This window comes from Benincasa hispida, unplaced genomic scaffold, assembly GCF_009727055.1.
Source record: "Benincasa hispida cultivar B227 unplaced genomic scaffold, ASM972705v1 Contig395, whole genome shotgun sequence".
In the NCBI taxonomy this organism is placed as follows: domain Eukaryota; kingdom Viridiplantae; phylum Streptophyta; class Magnoliopsida; order Cucurbitales; family Cucurbitaceae; genus Benincasa; species Benincasa hispida.
The window spans coordinates 94856-113438 of NW_024064831.1; the positions used below are offsets into that span (position 1 = coordinate 94856).

At 35.1% G+C, this 18583-nt stretch overlaps 1 protein-coding gene and 1 long non-coding RNA gene across 5 annotated transcripts; one reads left to right on the forward strand and one right to left on the reverse strand.

Annotated features, from left to right (window-relative positions):
• Nucleotides 1-6438: 6438 nt before the first annotated feature.
• Nucleotides 6439-8198, reverse strand: LOC120069441. Its single transcript, XR_005479532.1, has 4 exons — nucleotides 7872-8198; nucleotides 7659-7765; nucleotides 7444-7573; nucleotides 6439-6619 (listed from the first exon to the last, which is right to left on the reverse strand). It is a non-coding gene; the product is annotated as an uncharacterized LOC120069441 (long non-coding RNA).
• A 1774-nt stretch (nucleotides 8199-9972) lies between these two features.
• LOC120069436 lies at nucleotides 9973-15978 on the forward strand. Of its 4 annotated transcripts, none has more exons than XR_005479531.1 (5): nucleotides 9973-11271; nucleotides 12785-12911; nucleotides 13029-13654; nucleotides 14591-14644; nucleotides 15695-15978. XR_005479531.1 is itself a non-coding variant. In XM_039021188.1 (4 exons), the coding sequence occupies exons 1-3, from the start codon at nucleotides 10417-10419 to the stop codon at nucleotides 14605-14607; spliced, it is 999 nt and encodes a 332-aa protein (XP_038877116.1). In that variant the 5' UTR covers nucleotides 9973-10416; the 3' UTR covers nucleotides 14608-14644; nucleotides 15695-15978. The 4 variants fall into 4 exon arrangements, 2 of the variants coding, with proteins under 2 accessions (XP_038877116.1, XP_038877117.1); XR_005479530.1 differs by having other exon boundaries at nucleotides 13029-13082; XM_039021188.1 differs by lacking the exon at nucleotides 13029-13654.
• Nucleotides 15979-18583: the final 2605 nt, after the last annotated feature.

Sequence of the window (18583 nt, forward strand, 5' to 3'; positions counted from 1 at the left end):
CAATCCCAAAATGGTAGGTTTGAATCGGCGACCTAGCCACTCGCACCCATACAAATCAAAGAACCACCTTCCATGGCAGGAGTTCCCAACTCACTCAAGATTGAGGTCATTACCTATGTCATCCTAGTGAAGTGAAGCTCTGTCATGAACGGTGTATTATAACAAGACGTTAACACTTTGGTCAGGTCTTATACAATTCTTTGTATAGGACGCCCCTCTCGCATGTCCCCAACACGAATGGTCAGGATCAGACATTTATGACAAGTCAAACACTTTGACCATTCCACAAAGCGGGCCACGTCAGAGACCTACCAGGATAAGGTTTCCTCCTATATCATATACTACAGACCATTTTGTTATCATCAAGACTGATCCATTTGTATGACACCACATACATGCTTGAGTCACATAAGATAACCAAGGATTTTATGTTTATTGGTTTGTGGTTAAAGCAAATAAAACAAGTAATTGACAAAAATCAAATGTGAACTAAATATCATATATTAACAACACAAACGTTCGTATAAACTACCAGGACACGAGACTTTAGATCAACCCCAATACTCCCACTTGTCCTAAAGAAAAGTGGGATTTACAAAAAAAAACCTTAGTACAAAACAATTTTAACTTAGGGCGTCTGATTTAAGAGCTGGGAACTCAGCTACACAAGATGGAATTCACTCCTTCCTCAAGGCAGGGGTAAGTAGATAGATAGCTCCCTTAATGGCTGATTTCTGGGGCTTGAACGATGTGGCGCTACACACCTTCTCTTGACCCGATAAATGTTCACACATAGTAGGACTATGTTGTATTGTTCATTAGAGGAATCAGTGGTTTTTAAGGAGTGAGATGTAACTACAGGGGCATAACGGTAATTTTGCTCAATTGTACTTACAAGCATCTGTGAAGGGTCATCATACTTATGATTGGTTATATCCGATGGACACAGAAATATTTCTGTGGTAAGAAGAGTTCAACTGTTGGTCTTTAGTGAAATGCCTGACAGTTAGCAGATGGTGAATCTCGTGGCTAAAGGTTTGGTCAGCTACTCACATACTGTTGGAGCTTCGAACCAGGTCCATTAGGTCCCCTGGGTAGCTGATGCGCGGAAATTGAAAGTCAATTTTCCTCGACAACCAACTTTCCTTGGATGCATTATGTGATGCATGTTCCTAAAATATGGGTTGATAGCCATGCGTCGATGGTCATGCGTTGGAAAGAAAATTGCGTTAACGAATGTATGCAATGACCATGCGTCCTGCCACAAGTTTTCTTGCGTTCATGCCAAGTATAACATGAATGCAAGTTTCTCGGGTAATCTGAGGTCGAACACAGGGACTTGTAACTATATGTTTGCGGTAATTGTGCATGCGGCGGTTTAAATAAAAGAATGGAGGGGATATTGCTACGGTAATCCTATTCCTACTTCTGTCTAATAGACAATGCAATGAGAATATGCATGAGAGGTAGAGATGCGACAAACCTTGACATGAAATAAATGTGTGGGAAAATGGATAAAATACGGAGATGTTTTCATTGCATCCCTTAAGAGTGACCGCAAGGGAACCTTAGTCAGCGCAAACTAATGCGAACATGCAACACTCATACAATAATAAACCACCTCTCGGTGCAAATGCTACGGCTTCTAATGCTAGAACGCATGCGATGTATGTGCAAAGCTGTCTATAGAGCCTACACATAAGCCTCTAATTCTTGTCTATGTGATGATATACAAAAAAGGTGACCACGTATCACCATTTCTATTCCTAGGGTGCATGCGATGCAATGTTGACAGACAAAGCTTATCTCTAAGTCCTTATCTCTCGTTTATGCTGATCTAATCTCGCTGTCTTGAGTCTAGATTCTAACCTAGCTCTCTCATTAGGTTTTTTCTTTAGACTCTCTCTCGGGTAGCTCTAAAGGGGTGTTGGGCACAACATAGAACAAGACAAACGCATGAGCTTGGTTGACGCAAGGTTGTAACTATCCCTAGTGAACAACGCATACATTACTTAATGCGACCAACCACTTACCCTCTCAGGCAGTTGATTGTTACTGACTTCACTCATAGACAAGAAATGTGTTAGCCTATAGTCAGGCATTACAACAGCTTCACACTAAGCAAATAAGGTTATTCACATACTCACGTAACGCATACCTCTCGGTAGGTTGCTACATGCTTCATATCCCTAATCCACATGACTAAGTACGCAATACCCAAGCAATATCACTAAGTGTTGCAATGAAAGTAAAGATGCTAAGCAAAGAAGATGGAGATGGAGTCGAAGGAACAGAGAAATGCATTGAAAACACATTGTATTAATTTCTTAATTCCAAAATGTTATACAATACAAAATGAGAAAAGAAAGGGAAAGAAATGACCGGCTAGAAGAAAAGATTTACTTCCAGCGGATGTGCGTCAAGGCTGTCGGTGGTGCCATGGATGGGTTGAGGAGCTGACTCTCTCGATATCTAACTCTGGTTGAAGGCTCCGATCGTCACTCGGAATGGATGAAGGACGTGAAGAACTCTCAGTCATCTTCTCACGCAGTTTGTTTGGATCGCGGGGAAAATCCCCGGCTGAAGGACAATCTCTGGATCCAAGGATCCTCCCCAGATGATCTGAATTTCTATTCATCGGCTTCTATTTATAGAGTTTGGATCGTCGACAATATTAATTGGATTGCTCTGAGTTTGACAATTGGCGCATTAGTCCTTTCTAAACCTTTGCCACCAACGGCGTGGTAGGTGAAATGTCAGCATCAGCTTTGGATTTTTTTTCGAGGTAGATGCATTGATGCGTTCATTCCACCTACCTTGCATTGATCCCTTTAGAATGCGTTGTCGCGTAACCGCATTCATTCAATGGCCGCATTCACTTAACACCGCAACTCTACATGATGACCGCAATCGCTTGACGAGCGCAATTCCCATGGATGGACGCATACGGCTAATTACCGCAACATCCATGTGTTGATCAATGCGTTTGCCTTGCGATGGAGTGTTTCTCCACATGCGGTCGTCTAATAAAGGTCTAGTTTCCGCGTTTGTGTTCATTTCCTGCATTGGCTACAAAAATAGAACATTGAACGCATAATTAACACAAAGTAATGGGTTAGCTGAGATTCGACATGCTGGTCGATGGAAACTCTTTTTCTCATGAATTCCTAACATGATCGATGCAATTTCTGCATAACAACCTTCATAATTCTAAGAAAAAAGACTAAGATGACATGCATGTCATCAGTAGCTTGGATAAAGTTAAGAAGCAGTATTTGAGTTAATTTGAAATATTCAAATTGACAAGAGGAAGTTCGATTATATATGATATAATTGGACTAGTTAATTATATATGATATAATTGGCTAAATGTATGAGATACATTATTATGGAAGAAATTAGATATGAATATGATTTATATCAAAAAGAGGAGAAAATACTATAGTAGATATGTGATATCAAACTATAGGATAAAAATATAATATGATTATATTTATTAATTAATTATATGATAATTAATCCTAATATCACGTTTGGACGTGGGTTAGTGGGCAGCATCGATTATGGTAACTGATGAGTTAAAATGAAAAAAGTTTTCATTTTTTAAATTGTGCAATCGATAGTCCGTCAGATCGCCCAAAAGATTTCGTGAAGCGCACATTGGTGAAAGAAAGCGACCGCTCAAGAGCTTATACGATAGTCGCTTCTCTGTGTCTATCTCGCACTAAACGATCGCACACTCTTGCCTACACGATCGATCGTACACCTTTTCCTAAACGATCGTTCAGTAAATCCTACACGGTCGTGTAGCTTCTCCTATGCGGTAAGCACTTCTGCTATGCGATAGCGTCGTTTGCTCTCCCACTTGCTTATCGCCTACATGATTCGTGTGTCCTCTTTCCTTTTCCAAATTCATCAAAGCCCACCATTTAGGTTTTCACTCTGAGAATACCCGGGGTTCATTAGTGGTGGTGTTGTCCCTGTTGTGGTTGTGAGTTCGCGTTGATTGTGTTGCTGCAGTCGACGTTCCCGTCGGGCGTTGGTAGATCACTTGGAGGGTTTCCACTGCGTTGGAGTTCTGAAGTTTGAAGATGGTCTTCAACTGGTATAGAACTCTTTCCCTTATGATTTTGTTGATCATAGCATGCCGTTAATTAGAATGTATTTGCATAATTGTATGTGTTGAATGTATAATATTATATTTCAGTCACAGTGAGATCGGAACGATCCAAACGCGCTCATGGAACTCTCAGTATGAGATCCTTCAGATAGCTAGGGACATGGAGTGTAAAACAAAATTTACACCTACTCGATTTAGGGATAGTAGAGAGGTTGTTCTCTTAAGTACTGAATCTAAGTTTTGAACAAGAGGCTTCACCCTCTCATTGGCCCGAGAGAGACTCGGTTTAATGATTTGATTGCAAACCATTTGTTCTTTAGAGAATTAATGGGACTTAAAGATGTAATTTCGGGGGTAAAACAACATTTGACCCAGTCATTATTACAAACAACCTATGAAGGGTTGATTTACTGATTATGTAATCAAGTGGACAAAAATATATCTACAGTAAGGAGAGTACAACTATTGACTTATAGTGGTGTGTCTCGGTAGATAACGAATGTTGATTAATTTGATTTAAAGAGTTTGGCTAATTAATCTCAAATCGTTGGAGCCCATGATCTGTAGATCCATAAGGACCCTCTACCAGCTTGTAAATCTTGGATTAGTATATTGAGTGAATTTGAAGCGTTCAAATTCAATTTAGGAATTCAATTTGAAGTGTTCAAATTTCAATGTTCAAATTCAATTTAGGGTTTAGATAGTTATATTCGATATAACTAACATTTAATTTTGTTGAAATTAAACGTAACTGGAGAGTTTAAAATATTTAAATGTTGATTTAAATGTTAATTACATGAATAGGATTCATGTATAAATTAGATGTTTAATTTAATATTTGATATTAAATTATTAATTCATTAATTCATTAAATTTTTTTAATTAATTAAAATAAATCAGTTTCAAATTAAGAAATTCCACCAATAGTATAAGTATTCTTTTAGATAGTAAATATTATTTTCATCGCATACTTCTATTGCATACATAAATAGCAACTCATTGCGTCAAGATCAAAAAATTATTTTAGTACCATCTCACTCCTTGAGATGTTCCACGTTCACCTCCTCAAAGCTTGTGGCCAAGATTCCAACAAATGAAAATGTAATAAACTTCCCTAGTCATGACTTGTTGTACATAAAATCTAAGTAGATACTTTTCAAGGTTAATGAGTTGATCTTTGCTCAACTTTGTTCGACGCATGCTACCAATACTTAGTTATGTCGTTGGTTGGGCCAATGTGGGCCAAGCAAGACATGGTAGCAAGGAATTATTTTGTCAGTAGGGACTGAATGGGCCATCTTAGCAATCTAGCAAATAGATAGATTCAAGGAATCAGTAACCACAAATAGATAATTAATGAGTGGGTAATCGTTGAGTATATGGTGCATGATTACTGAGTAAAATGTAAGTGATCATCTAGTATAGGGTACGCGATCGCCCAAACAAGAAGCGATCAATAGTCTAGTAGATCGCTAAGCAACTGGTGAGCGATCGTTGAGTATCTAGTACATGATCGTTGACTTTATACTAAGAGATTACAAACCCTATATCCAACATATTGGGAATATCCTAGAACTCGTAGTTCGTAAATTTTGTGTTAAACATTCTATTTATCAATAAAATATTATTGAATACTTTTTCAATATAGTAATTGATATTGCATTTTATAATGAAAATCCAATAAAAAAAAATCAATGGCTATAGTATGAATACTTTAACTTTATGTGGTGACATAAACAGGATCATGTTATAGTATATAGCCTAAATGGTCTATAAGTATATGGATGAAGTTGAGTATTTCATCTTGGTAACACTATTGGATGCGGCCCATTTCGTATAATGATACAAATGATGTGATCCACAAATTATTCATGTAGAGACATATGAATGGAGGCATTCTATGCAATGAGTTTGCATAAGACTAGACCTTGAAATAGTCACTTTTCTTTATAACAACCGTTTACTGTTAAAATTGACTATTTCAAACTAAAATGACCTAGGATAACACGATCTTAATCCTGAGCAAACTATGAACTCCTGTTTATTTCGGGATTATCCTTTGATCTGCATAGGTGGGAGTAGTCAAAGAGCACTGCTCAATAAGCCCTCCACTTTGGGATAAGATCGGGTAGATAGCTGGAAACATATGTAACGACCTGACCCCGTAGGACTTAGGTAAGGCCATTACTAAAATAAATGCATGCACATAATTTAAAACGACGCCCAGTTTATTTGAAATAAATGCTATTTAAACAAGAGAAGTTCAAAAGGCATTTATTAAATGCAATTATTAAAACAAAAATAGGGTACTCAAATTCTTAAAGACTAACAAAAGTATATAAAAGAAATAAATCCTTAGAAATAAATTTCAAACAGTAAAACTAAATATTAAGGGGAAAATAAGGACTCAAATTTTAAGATGCGGAAGCGAAAAAGTCTAGTCCTAGTGACACGATCACGAATTCCGCTGCGCCATCGCCAATGCATCTTTACCTTTTCCTGAAACATCAATATAAGAAAGGATGAGTATGAAATACTCAGTAAGTAACCCCACCACTGGGGTCAGGTTAGGAATCTATGTCCTCTAGATACTCACCTATGGCACATAAACACATGAAACAGGCAAGAACTGAGTCCTATCCTACTGTAATTAAGTATGCCCACAAAACTGGTGAATCCGGAAGGAAACACAAAACTGATGAATCTCGAAGGAAATACAAACTGGTGAATCCCGAAGGAAATACAAACTGGTGAATCCCAAATGAAACACAAGTGAATCTCGAAGGAAACATAAAACTGGTGAATCCCAAAGGAAACAAAAAACTGGTGAATCCCGAAGAAAACACAAACTGGTGAATCCCGAAGGAAACACAAAACTGGTGAATCCCGAAGGAAACACAAAACTGGTGAGCATCTAACTAATTATGGGGATATTCACACAGTATCAACGTTAAAAAATTCAACACCGTACGATTCTATGACATACATGTAATCCTTGATACCATGGCTCTATCACATACACATAATCCTCAGCAATATATTCTACAATATTCATGTATACCTTAATCATCAAAATTCCACAACATACAAGTATGCCTCAACATCAGCAGATCAGATATCAACATATGAAAATACATACCCTCACATACTAACGATCACGTGTCTAGGTGTATCTTTAAACAAAATAGAACTCGTGCCAGAACATACTTGATTCAGGTCATACTATCAAACAAGATGCTAACATTTACCATAATGTACACTCATCACGCTAGCATACAAATAAAGCGTGGCCCATGGGCAGTTCCAGTGGTAAGATTACTTACCTCAGACTTAAGCCCAAAATAACCAACAAGATTATCTTATCTTCTCCTTAGAATGGAATAATCTTGGATCAAAGTCCCAAAGCTGGAGTTTAAGCCGAACTCGCTCCCAAACTTTGCAAACAAAATCAGCCTAAACATAAACCATTATTAAGGTTCCAAGTCCAAATTTTACAACAACAACCAAAATAAAATGGTTTTGAAACCTCCAAACTTACCAAAGTTAAACCAAAATATTGTTAACCCAAGATGTGGTTTGAAATCCAAATCACTTGAAACCATCCAAATCAACACAATGCAGAACCACCTAATACTGAACTCGAATCTGCTAGAAAAATGATGAATGACACCGACGTGTGATGAATATTAACAACTTGAAGCCAAAACTTAATGAGTAACAAATATCTTCAAGAAAAACCATGGAAACTCACCTAAAGGGACCCAATCTTACACAAATCTTGAGAATCCGGCGAGAGCAAGACCACGGCAGTGGCGGACGGTGAACAGGGGCCGGTAGTCGGCGTGAAGACGTAGAGAGGCACGGCTGGAGCTGGGCGACTGCCGGTGCGTCTGACCGGCAGGATTCGGGAGACTGGCGCGTCTGACCGGCGGCTAGAGTGGAGCGACTAACGGGGCGTTTGACCAGCGGCTGGAGTGGAGCGACTAACGGGGCGTCTGACCGACGCTTGCGGTGAAGAAGAAGAAAAACGAAGGGGGAGGGGGTTTTGTGTGAGAGTGAGGCGTGAGGGAGAGGGTTCTTTTTTTAAAAAATAATAATAATAATAATAATAGGAGGAAAATAATACAATTATAATTAAATCATTCCCTTATTCCACCTTATACCATTTAAATTTCTTTCCTTTTCTAAGAAAATAAATTCTTGCCATAAATTTTCAAATTGAGTTCGACAATTGAAAAGAATTTGAATAATTTCCACGCCAACATTTAAATCCTCGTACTTATACTTTAAATTCAAAAATTCCAAACATGCCCTTCCACTAAGGACAATTACTAAAAAGGGAAAAATTACATTATTAATAAATAAAAAGGCGCGGTATGTTACAACATAGCTATGCAAGATGAAGTTCACACCTACCCAACTTAGAGTTAGCAGATAGGTTCTCTTAAGCGTTGATGCCTAGTCTTGAACAATAGGGCCCCGCCCTCTCTTGGTAGAGAAGGATATGATTTATAAATGATATTACAAATCGGTACAAGATGTATTTACAGGGGTAAAACGGTAATTTTGACCCAACTATAAATACGAACGATCTGTGAAGGACTTATTGATTATGTCGAAATGGACAGAAATATATCTATAGTGAGGAGAGTGCAACTATCGAGCTATAGTGGTGTGCCTTGATAGTTAACGAATAGTAATTAATTCGGTTTAAAATGTTTAACTAATTAATTACAAATCGTTGGGGCTCATGATTTGTAGGTCAATTAGGTCCCTCTATTGGCTCATAAATTGGAATAATAAATTGAGTATTAATTGGATGAATTAAGGAATTAGGTTATGAATTTTAAATGTTCAAATTCAATTTTAGGGTTTTCAATTTATTGTATTTGATACAATTATAAAACGTTTAATTTAGATGAAATTAAACGAAATTGGAGAATCAATTAATATTTAAATTATGATTTAAATATGAAATTGAATCATGTTAGTGGAATTAGTGTTTTATTGATTTAATACTAAGATATTAAATCAATATTATTTGAATTAAAAGATTTAATTAAAATAAAATAAAATAAGTTTTATATAAATTAATTTTTGAATTAATTTATAAAACTAAATTTAAATAAATTTGTTTTATTTAAAATTAAAAATCAAAATCAATTTTTAGAAATTGATTGATATAATGGTACACCAAATTCCACTAAATGAACTCCTCGAGTTGCCCTCCATACAATCCTATGTGTTTGCATGAAATCGGTCTATAAAATGCATCTTCATGCATGGATTTGACAAGAGAAGCTGAGATTTCTAACTGTTATGCTGAAGAGTTGAAAACTCTTCTCAACCCGCCTAAAATTCACCATCTATTTAGCTTAGTTTGAGTGTTTCCACCACACATTCCTTCTTGAGCCTCGTAGAGAAGATCTTGGTAATGGTATTGTTGAAGTTTCAAGCTCAATCTTGAAATGATTCTTCTGAATTCGTGGATTAAATCTTCAAAGGTTATGTTTGATTCAAACCGTTTATGAATTTTATTTGAATAACATGTTTAAAGCTTAAATTAAGAATAGTTAGAGTGCTTATTGATTCTGATTTGTTCTCCTCCCCAGCAATAGTTACCCATATACACAATGATCTCTGTGCTTAGTTATCCCTACCCTTCTAGAAAAGTTGTGACCAAAGACGGTGAGAGAAACTATGAGGACTAAGGTGGGGAGTTTGTCGAGCATTTTTTTTTTAAGATAAAAGTGATATTTCACATGTGAAAATGATAAAATAAATAAATAAATAAATAAAATAATAATAATAAAAAATAACCCTATTTTAAAGAAGAGATCGGTCATTTTGGACAGTTATCCCATTCCAAATGCATTTGATGTCGGTCTGATGCCAAGGGAGCATGAAAATCCCTAATCCCTCGTTGCCCAATATGTAGCATATCAGAATCAGAGCGATGACGATCATCGTACTTGGCTCCAATTAATCTCCTGGATGTTGCTTCTCCTCCAAGATCTTCATTTATCAGTCTCGCGCTTCTTTTTCCATCGTTTTTCAACTGGCTTCTCAGTTTTTATTGTTTAATTCATACGTCTTCATTGCATACCAGGCCCTATGCTAATCGTGTCTACCAGTGACCTCCCCTGCTCCGACGCCGCCGTGGCTCCTTCCGACAATGGAATTGCAATCTCTGTACGAACCATTCTTTTTCTGTATTTATCTTGCGTCGGGATCGTGGTCAAGAGTTTGATTTTCTTGCCTCGCTTTCCCTTCTTATTTTTTGAGTTGTAATTCCGATGCTTTGTTCGGTACGGGCTGGCAAGGCTGGTCCCAATTGGCTGGACCGCCTTCGTTCCAACAAGGGTTTTCCAATCGCTGACAATCTCGAACTTGATCACTTCCTTACTGACCAAAACCTCGATAATCCGTCTTTGCTTCCGGATTCCAACCCCCATTCCACTCGGGATGACCCCCACTCTGACTCTGATCCCAATTCTCAGCGCCAGGACAACTCCTCCTCCAACACTCCCACTGAAAATGGAAACCCATCTTCATACGGAATCATTACCGACATCCTCTCTGACCTCTTCAACATGACGGGTGCCTCCCGTAATTCCAAATGTTCCGGCAAGAAGTACCCTAGGAAACAATCCAACCCCAAGATTTGCTCCCTTCCTTCTGTTACTAATGTGGACTATGTGGATGTGAAGAATCTGTGTTGTCTGCAGAAAGAAGATAACATCCTCTCATCAAACTCTGATAATAGCTCAAAAGGTTGCATCGACGCTGGATCGGATATAGTACAAAATGTGTGCCTTAAGGTTGTAGAGGAAGAGGTGGGAGATGAGAAGTGCGAGAAGGAACTAAAAGGATACTCCAAAAGCGAGGTCACGGTCATAGATACTAGCGACGACGTGTGGAAGTCTGACAAACTGATTTTCAGAAGGAAGAATGTATGGAAGGTCAAGGACAAGAAGGGTAAGTTGAGGAGCTATGGAAGGAAGAAGAGAAAACAGTTTTCTGAAATGGATGACCTTCCCGATAGGATTGCTTCCGCAAGTAAGAAATCCAAAGTCTGGGGTTCAGAGGAGCGATTTCATTTCAATGAACAACAAATCCGTGGAAAGGAATCTCTCAAACCATTGAAGAAAGTAAGATTAGTTATTTTGATACTGTCTTGATTGTACACGTGCAATTTCTAGCTAGTTTTTTGTTTTTTCATCGTGAAATGATTGTTGATTCAATGTCTTTATATTGATGTAATCTGCACCATGTGGACCATTCCGTTTCTATTTTCTGCGTATAGTTAATGTGTTTTCTTCCCCTTTATCACTTTGGATGTGCATTCTTAAGAAATGTTGATCTCTTTAAATGGGGCTTTGAAATAATTGCTGCTTGACGTTTCTATGTCAACTACCTTGTTTATACCAAAGATTTAAATGTCGAGATGAAAATGTAGATGAAGGCATTGAAGTTGATAGATTATCATGTAGGCATATGGAAAATAATAAAAATAACGAAACTCCTAATGATTATTTGATTGCTTTGGGTTAATAAGTAAGTGGGTTCAATCGATGGTGACACCTACCTAGGATTTAATATCTTACGAGTTTCCTTGATATCCAAATGTTGTAGGGTCAGGTGGGTTGTCCCGTGATGTTAGTCGAGGTCTGCACAAACTAGCCTAGATACTCACGAATATAAAGAAAAAGAAAAGTTAATAAGTAATTCATGTTTGTTGAAGAAGTTGTAAATTCTTATTATTGGTAATGTTAATTAGTATTCATGTTCATATTGGTAATGTTCTTGTTAACATTTTTATAGTAAAATTTGTTCCCTCCTTCAATGTTTGAATACTTTAATTTGTGGGAATATTGAAATGTGGATTGACATTTTATTTCTTTACCATAGTATGAAGAACCTTGGTATGTATTGTTTCACTTCACAGTTGTGAATGAAACAATAAATTTTGTTCTAGTCCCTACTTGTCATATTATCATCTCAATACAAACTGCTCAGTGTTTGTTGTGATCAAGTAGTCTTATGACTGTTATCTATGTGTAAGAGTCTCATGGTGATATTTAATTAATTACATAATTGTATATCTTAACGTTGGAGCTTAATCTCTTCTTAGTCACAATTCCTATCATTGATGTCATCTTTTAACTGAGATTCTCGGAGTCGAATTGGATTGGCAGCCACTATGGTTTCTTATGATGTTCTTAAGGCAGTATTTGGAAGAAGTATATTTGCGAGGCAGGAGGAGATGTATTATTGAGTCAGATATTTTAAACGCTATCCTAGTTATTGAAAACATAATGGGGGTGAAACCTAACTCTATATGCACTGTTTTATATGTATTTCAAGTTCTGGGAGTGAGAGTACTTATATCGAACATTTAAGACATACGGTTCAACGAAGTATTAACTAATATGCTCTTATTGGCAATTTTGAAAAGAGGAAAGAAAACTATGTGCTATGTATTTCTTTCTGTTTAGTTCTTTGTCATTTTTTAAAAAATAATTTAATTGAGAAACAAAAGGATTCTCTGTAAACAATCTGAGCTCCACACATGCATTTCTTTCTCTTATTTTTAACTTTCCACCAGGAATATTATTTTGCATCTGTTTTTCTTACCGTTCTAGATTTGGAAACTTCTTGCAGGGACATAATCCTCAGAATTGTTATGGCCCTGAAATTAGAGTAAATGCACCAGATAGTAGTAATGAAAAGAAGGAAAATGTTTACACGCTCTCCCAGAAACTTGGCAGCTATAACCCCAAAGAAAATGGTAAGTTTTCTTGGGATATGCTGTTTTTCAGTTCTACGCAGTCTTGGAATTCTATAGCAGACTTTGAGACATTGCAATGAACTTATATGGATATTCTCTTCTAATTTTTCCATACAGATCACCCAAAGGCTTAGTAAGAGAAGCATTTTATTGATGGCACATAGAACATTTGTAAGATCCGCACTGACCTTTTAGTATTTGGAAATAGGTGTGCGGTATTAGTTACCATTGTGAAATTTTGTTGAAAAAGAAAGTTGGAACTGAAGAAAGAAATAAATGAATGGAGATTGTAAATTGGCGATTCAATTTTGAAATATTTTAGAGAAGAAAGATTGGAGATAAATAGGAATAAATGAAATTGGAAAACTTTTAATTGGTGAAGTATTATTTATGATTTAAAAATAACAATAAGTGGGAAGGGGGAGGAAGTGATGATTAAAAAAGCAATAAAAGAAAGATTTGGAAGTGGGAGGAAAAAAAAAAAGAAAAGAAGAAAGAAAAAGAATAATAAAAAGAAAAAGAACGAAGACTTTGGGAAAAGCCAGAGAAGAGGGAGAAGAGAAAAAAGGGGAAATTAATAGAATGAAAGAAGAGAGAAATAGAAGGAGAAAGAAAGGGAAATGGAGAGAGAAAGAAGGAAGAGAGAAAAGGTGGTCGGGTGGTCGTTTGCAATGTTGTGGTTACACCGGAAGGTGCTAGAAAAGCATCGGTTACTTCCAAAAAGGTGCTGGAGAGGTCGATAGGTAATATATCAAGTCTGTTAAGCTTTTTCTCTTTAAAATTTGGAAAGAAAAATAGAGGATAGAATATAAAAGTTTGAGATTTTAGTATAGGTTTTTTATTTCTTGTTGCTCAAAGTTCTATGGGTTTAAGTTTTGTTGGAAATTGATTGTGTTTAATTTTTGGTTTTGGTCAAAATTATGTAAGGAATAACTAAGGTAAGAGTTTTTGAGAAAGCAATGGAAATCTTAGGGAAATCTGAGGGCCTCGTTAGCTAACAGTCATTAAAGATGGGGTTGTTAAAACTCAAGTAAAAGGGTAATTAGATTGGATAAAGAACTATTTAATCAAAACAAGAACTTATCCTTAAGGAAATACAAGAAACAGTCTAAATAATACAAGAAATCCCAAGATCAATGAGGCCCTGCATCATCTTACCTTGAATGTGGAGCAATTTGAAGATGAAGAGAAAGGAAAGAAGAAGAAGAAGAAGAAGAAGAAGAAGAAGAAGCAAAAAGAAACTTGCAAGCCTCGGTTATGGAGGGAAGTAAGAAGCAGTGGAAAGTGGAAGAAGAAGAAGAAGAAGAAGAAGAAAGAGAGAGGAAACCTTAACGGACGGAAAGAAAAAAAAATAATAAAGAAAATGACGATGTCTAGTACAAGTGCTTTAATGAAGAAGGAAGAATGAAGGCCATTCATGTGGGGATCAGAGAGAGGAAAAGTTGGAGGGAAATTTTTATTTCATTATGATGTTTGAGGGAAGAGAATATTATTGAATTGGTGATAAAAGACAAAATGTACTTTGGTAAAAAAATAGATGGGAGAGGATTGTAAATTGAAGGTTCAGGATTATGTTTAATTAGAGTTGAAAAGTTGGTCCAATTGAAGTTTAGTTGATTTTATGGATTTTTTAGTACTTTATTGGTGAATGAATTTTGATATGATTCTTGGAATTTCAGGCTGGACGGGAAATTGAGTAGCTTATGATTCAAAGCATGAACGCCAATAGTACTGTGAGTGGTTTATTTTACTGAATGTTTTATTATTCAACTAGTTGTTTTATTATTCAACTTGTGTTATTCAACTATTCAACTAGTGTCATGACTTTTTCAAGAAACCAATAATTATGTCAATTATGTCTGAGAAGTTATGAGAGTTTATGAAATTGTTATGAATTTCTAGGAAGTTTATGACTTTAGTAGAAATTATTGTTTTAGAAATGTTTGAGATATTATTTGATTATTTTTTAGTAGTTAGAAAATGTTGAATATTCATTGAGAACATCTGAAGATCATGAAATGTTTTACAGAAAACATGTTTCTGGTAAACAATCAAAGATCGTGAAAGGTTTTTAGAGAAAACGTGTTTCTCGTTAAAGGTTTTAAGATTTGAGAAATGTTGTTCAAAAAGAGAAGGCATGGCCTTAGAATGGATTTTTTAAGAATGATGGGAAAGCAGGATTTTCAGAGTCGTTGATATATGAGTTTGAAGCGAAAAGTGGTTCAAACCACTAGATTATGTATGCTCCCATGATGATCACCCTATAGTGAATGTGTTTTCATAGTGTATGTATAATAGAGAGGTCTTTGGGATCTACTTCGGCACACACATAGGATTTGGCCCGTGTGTTAGGGTGTTTTGCCCTTTAGAAGCCGCTCTACATACATGTAACGTATGACAGTCTTGCTCTACTATGCACCTTGAGAATACTTGGTGTATAGGATGACAAAAATTACTCTGCCACGTACTTAGAGATTAAGAGATTTGCTTTGTTGTGTTTGGAGATTACTCGTTGCATAGAATGACTAAGATTGCTCTGTCGTGCCTTGTGCTTATTGAGATTACTCTACGTCAGTATGATGGAGATTTGGTGATGGTTTTTACTAGCTTATGTTTATGTTTTCAAGAACTACTAGAATTTCTCTAGGTCATATTTATCACATTGTCTTACAATGTCTTGAATTTCTATTTAGAATGAAAATAATTTTCTTAAAATTATTTCATATAAACTCACCACTCTTTGGACTCTTTTCTAGCTCACTCTTTTTAAAATTTTTCATCAGGTAGCAATCAAGGTTCCAATGGGACTACGGAGTTGAAATTTGCTATCAGAATCCATAGGTTGCATATAATTTTTTTTTGGCATCACTTTAGATGCATCTTGTACATTTCTTTTGTAACTAGAGTGTCTAGCATTACCTTTGAAGACCGTGTGCTATTCTTTGAAGCCGTTATTATTGATAGATTGAAACTTCAATGTTTTTCTTTTTTTGATTTATGACTATGATGTGGTTGTCGAAATTTGAGTTGGTTAATGAATTGTGTGCAAGTAGGCACACTTAATGGTGGGCTTGGAGTTTGATACAAATTGTTTAGGAGTATATTCTTTTCAAGTATAATTTAATCTGATTTTTACGGGTTTTGGCTCCCAAGCGAGAATGAGAAATAGGCGATGCACCATCTTTGCTGCTACGTACGTTGACCTTGACTTGACAAATTCATCCAATTGAACCCACATAAAAGGAGGATCAGAAAATGGTGTTGAAATTCTTAATAAATTTCATAAGATGCACAAAGATGACCTATATTTGAAATGCACCTAAGCTTTTAAAAAATTGCTGAACTTATGTTTTAGATTATAAAATTTTAGTATTTATCAATTTGATCCCCATTATGTAGAAAAAAGTACTTAGTTCCTTCCATTTTATTTTTTTCCCCTAATTATGTTGGTATTAGTAGTTGCTATAAGATGTTAATAGTTAGACCAAGTCCAAACCCCACTTTTCATATCTAACCTTTGCTATTAAATGTGGGGTCTCTTTTCGCATTTGTGAATACCAATTTTACTAAACTTGTTAAAACATGCTTTCAGATGAGTTTTCACTAGAATCAATATCTTTACCCATTGTTCAAATTAGCAAAATCAAACTTAAGCCTTTGAAATTTTAGAATCTAACATAAAGTTTGCCACTCATGTGCTTGATTAATGTCTGATATATTTTATTTTGAGGTGTTCCTCAAAAATAAAATTTTATTCAATTTTCTTAAAGTCAAAGTTAGCGTAATAGTATTCCATTACTTTATAAAATATAAAAAATAAAGAATTTGGCCCCATTCTATTTACGAAAAATATTATAATATAACTTAATATCGAAACTTATATTAAAAGATTTGCCCCAATATCTTTTCTTTATTTATTTATTTATTTTTTTAATTTTTAGTGACATTGAATTTTATATAGATGGCACAAGGTGGCAAAACATAGAATTTGAATTTTCAGCTATTATTAAGATATTGGACGACACATACCCATAAAACGTGACATCCAAATCTATTATCTATTATTTGTTTTTCAACTTATCATATAATTTCTCTTCGAATTTTGTTATACCATCTAAAAATTTCAAACACAGACCTTTGTAGCTATACCATCAATTTAATCTTCTATTTGTAAAATTGCGAAAAGTTACTGTAAATTTAATATTATGGAAGTGATGGTTAAAAATAAAAATAAAAATTAATGATAAGGAATTGTAGTGGAATTTCTAATAAGGGGAAAATTGGCATCCCAAACGTATACAGTTACAAATTGTTAGTTACTATAATTCAAACTAGATTGGAGGTCGATACCTAACTCTAAATAAGAAACAAAATGGAAAAGAGGATCTAAAATTGGAATATATGGTTGTTAGAGTGAGTCTAGTTTAATTTAGCAGTAATTAACGTGCACTCCAATCTTTTAGAAGTTCAATCTTCTGTTCCATGATTTATGTACTAAAAAAGTAAGTCTCTTCCAATTGACTTGAGAAAAAAACTGGTGGAGTGCCTACATAGAATGTCTAAAGAAAGATCCTATATTTCATAAATGTCTTAAAAATTGAATTCTTTCAAGATGGAGAAAATGCATTCATTATGGAGAGAGAAAATGAATTTAATATAACTTCTTTCCATTTTCAATTGAAGAGAGAAAATATATTTATTGTAATTTTCTTTTTCTATTTTTCAATTAGAGAGAGAAAATGCATTTAATATGATTTTATTTTCCATTTCACACCAGCTTGTTGGTTTATAATGTATTCATGTAATATATTTCATTGTTTATTTGATATATATATCTCAGGTATTCTAGTCTACTTCTAATTAGGTATCACTCGTGCTGGTAATATATTCCCCCAATGTTATGATATACATGTCAATATACTTTGGAACATTGTCTTAGATGTTTGCAAATATATTGGTAAGATTGACTACACATGTTCAACATAAATCACAATATATATCATAAATTTTATTTAAGTAGTCAAGAATCCCAATAAATATATCATATATTATTATACATATGACACTACAATATATGAATACTATTTTAGATAACCCACTTTTTATTTCATATAGTAAATGTTAATAAGTTTGTAGAAATCTCACATTAATTGAAAATATATACGATATATCACAGTATATATCATATATGAATACACTATTTTCAAAATAAACCACCGTTGTAGAGCATATATGTCGAAATCACACATTCACAATTATAAATCTAAATTCTATCATAAATAACAATACTTTAACAAATAGATTTGAGTATACATATTAAAGGGGGTGTCGAATCGAGATTAGGTTGCCAGATATCCACGGATCTGACTGGATAGGGCACTGGATTTCCATGGATCTGATTGGATGATGTCGGATCTCCATGTATCTAAATATGTGGCTAGATCTTTTGAAAAGTTATTTTGAGTGGTGGTAAAATACTCCACTTATAAAATGATTTATTTTTTCAATTAAAGACTTGAAAATTGATTCCAAATAATTGACTCTAAATACACTTAAAAAAAATGTGTAATAGAGAGTTTTCAATTAATTAATGAATGGTTGTTAGGTAATGGTGGGATGAAAAGCATTGATAATGGTTGCCCAAACCAAAACCAACAAAATTGGATGGTGAT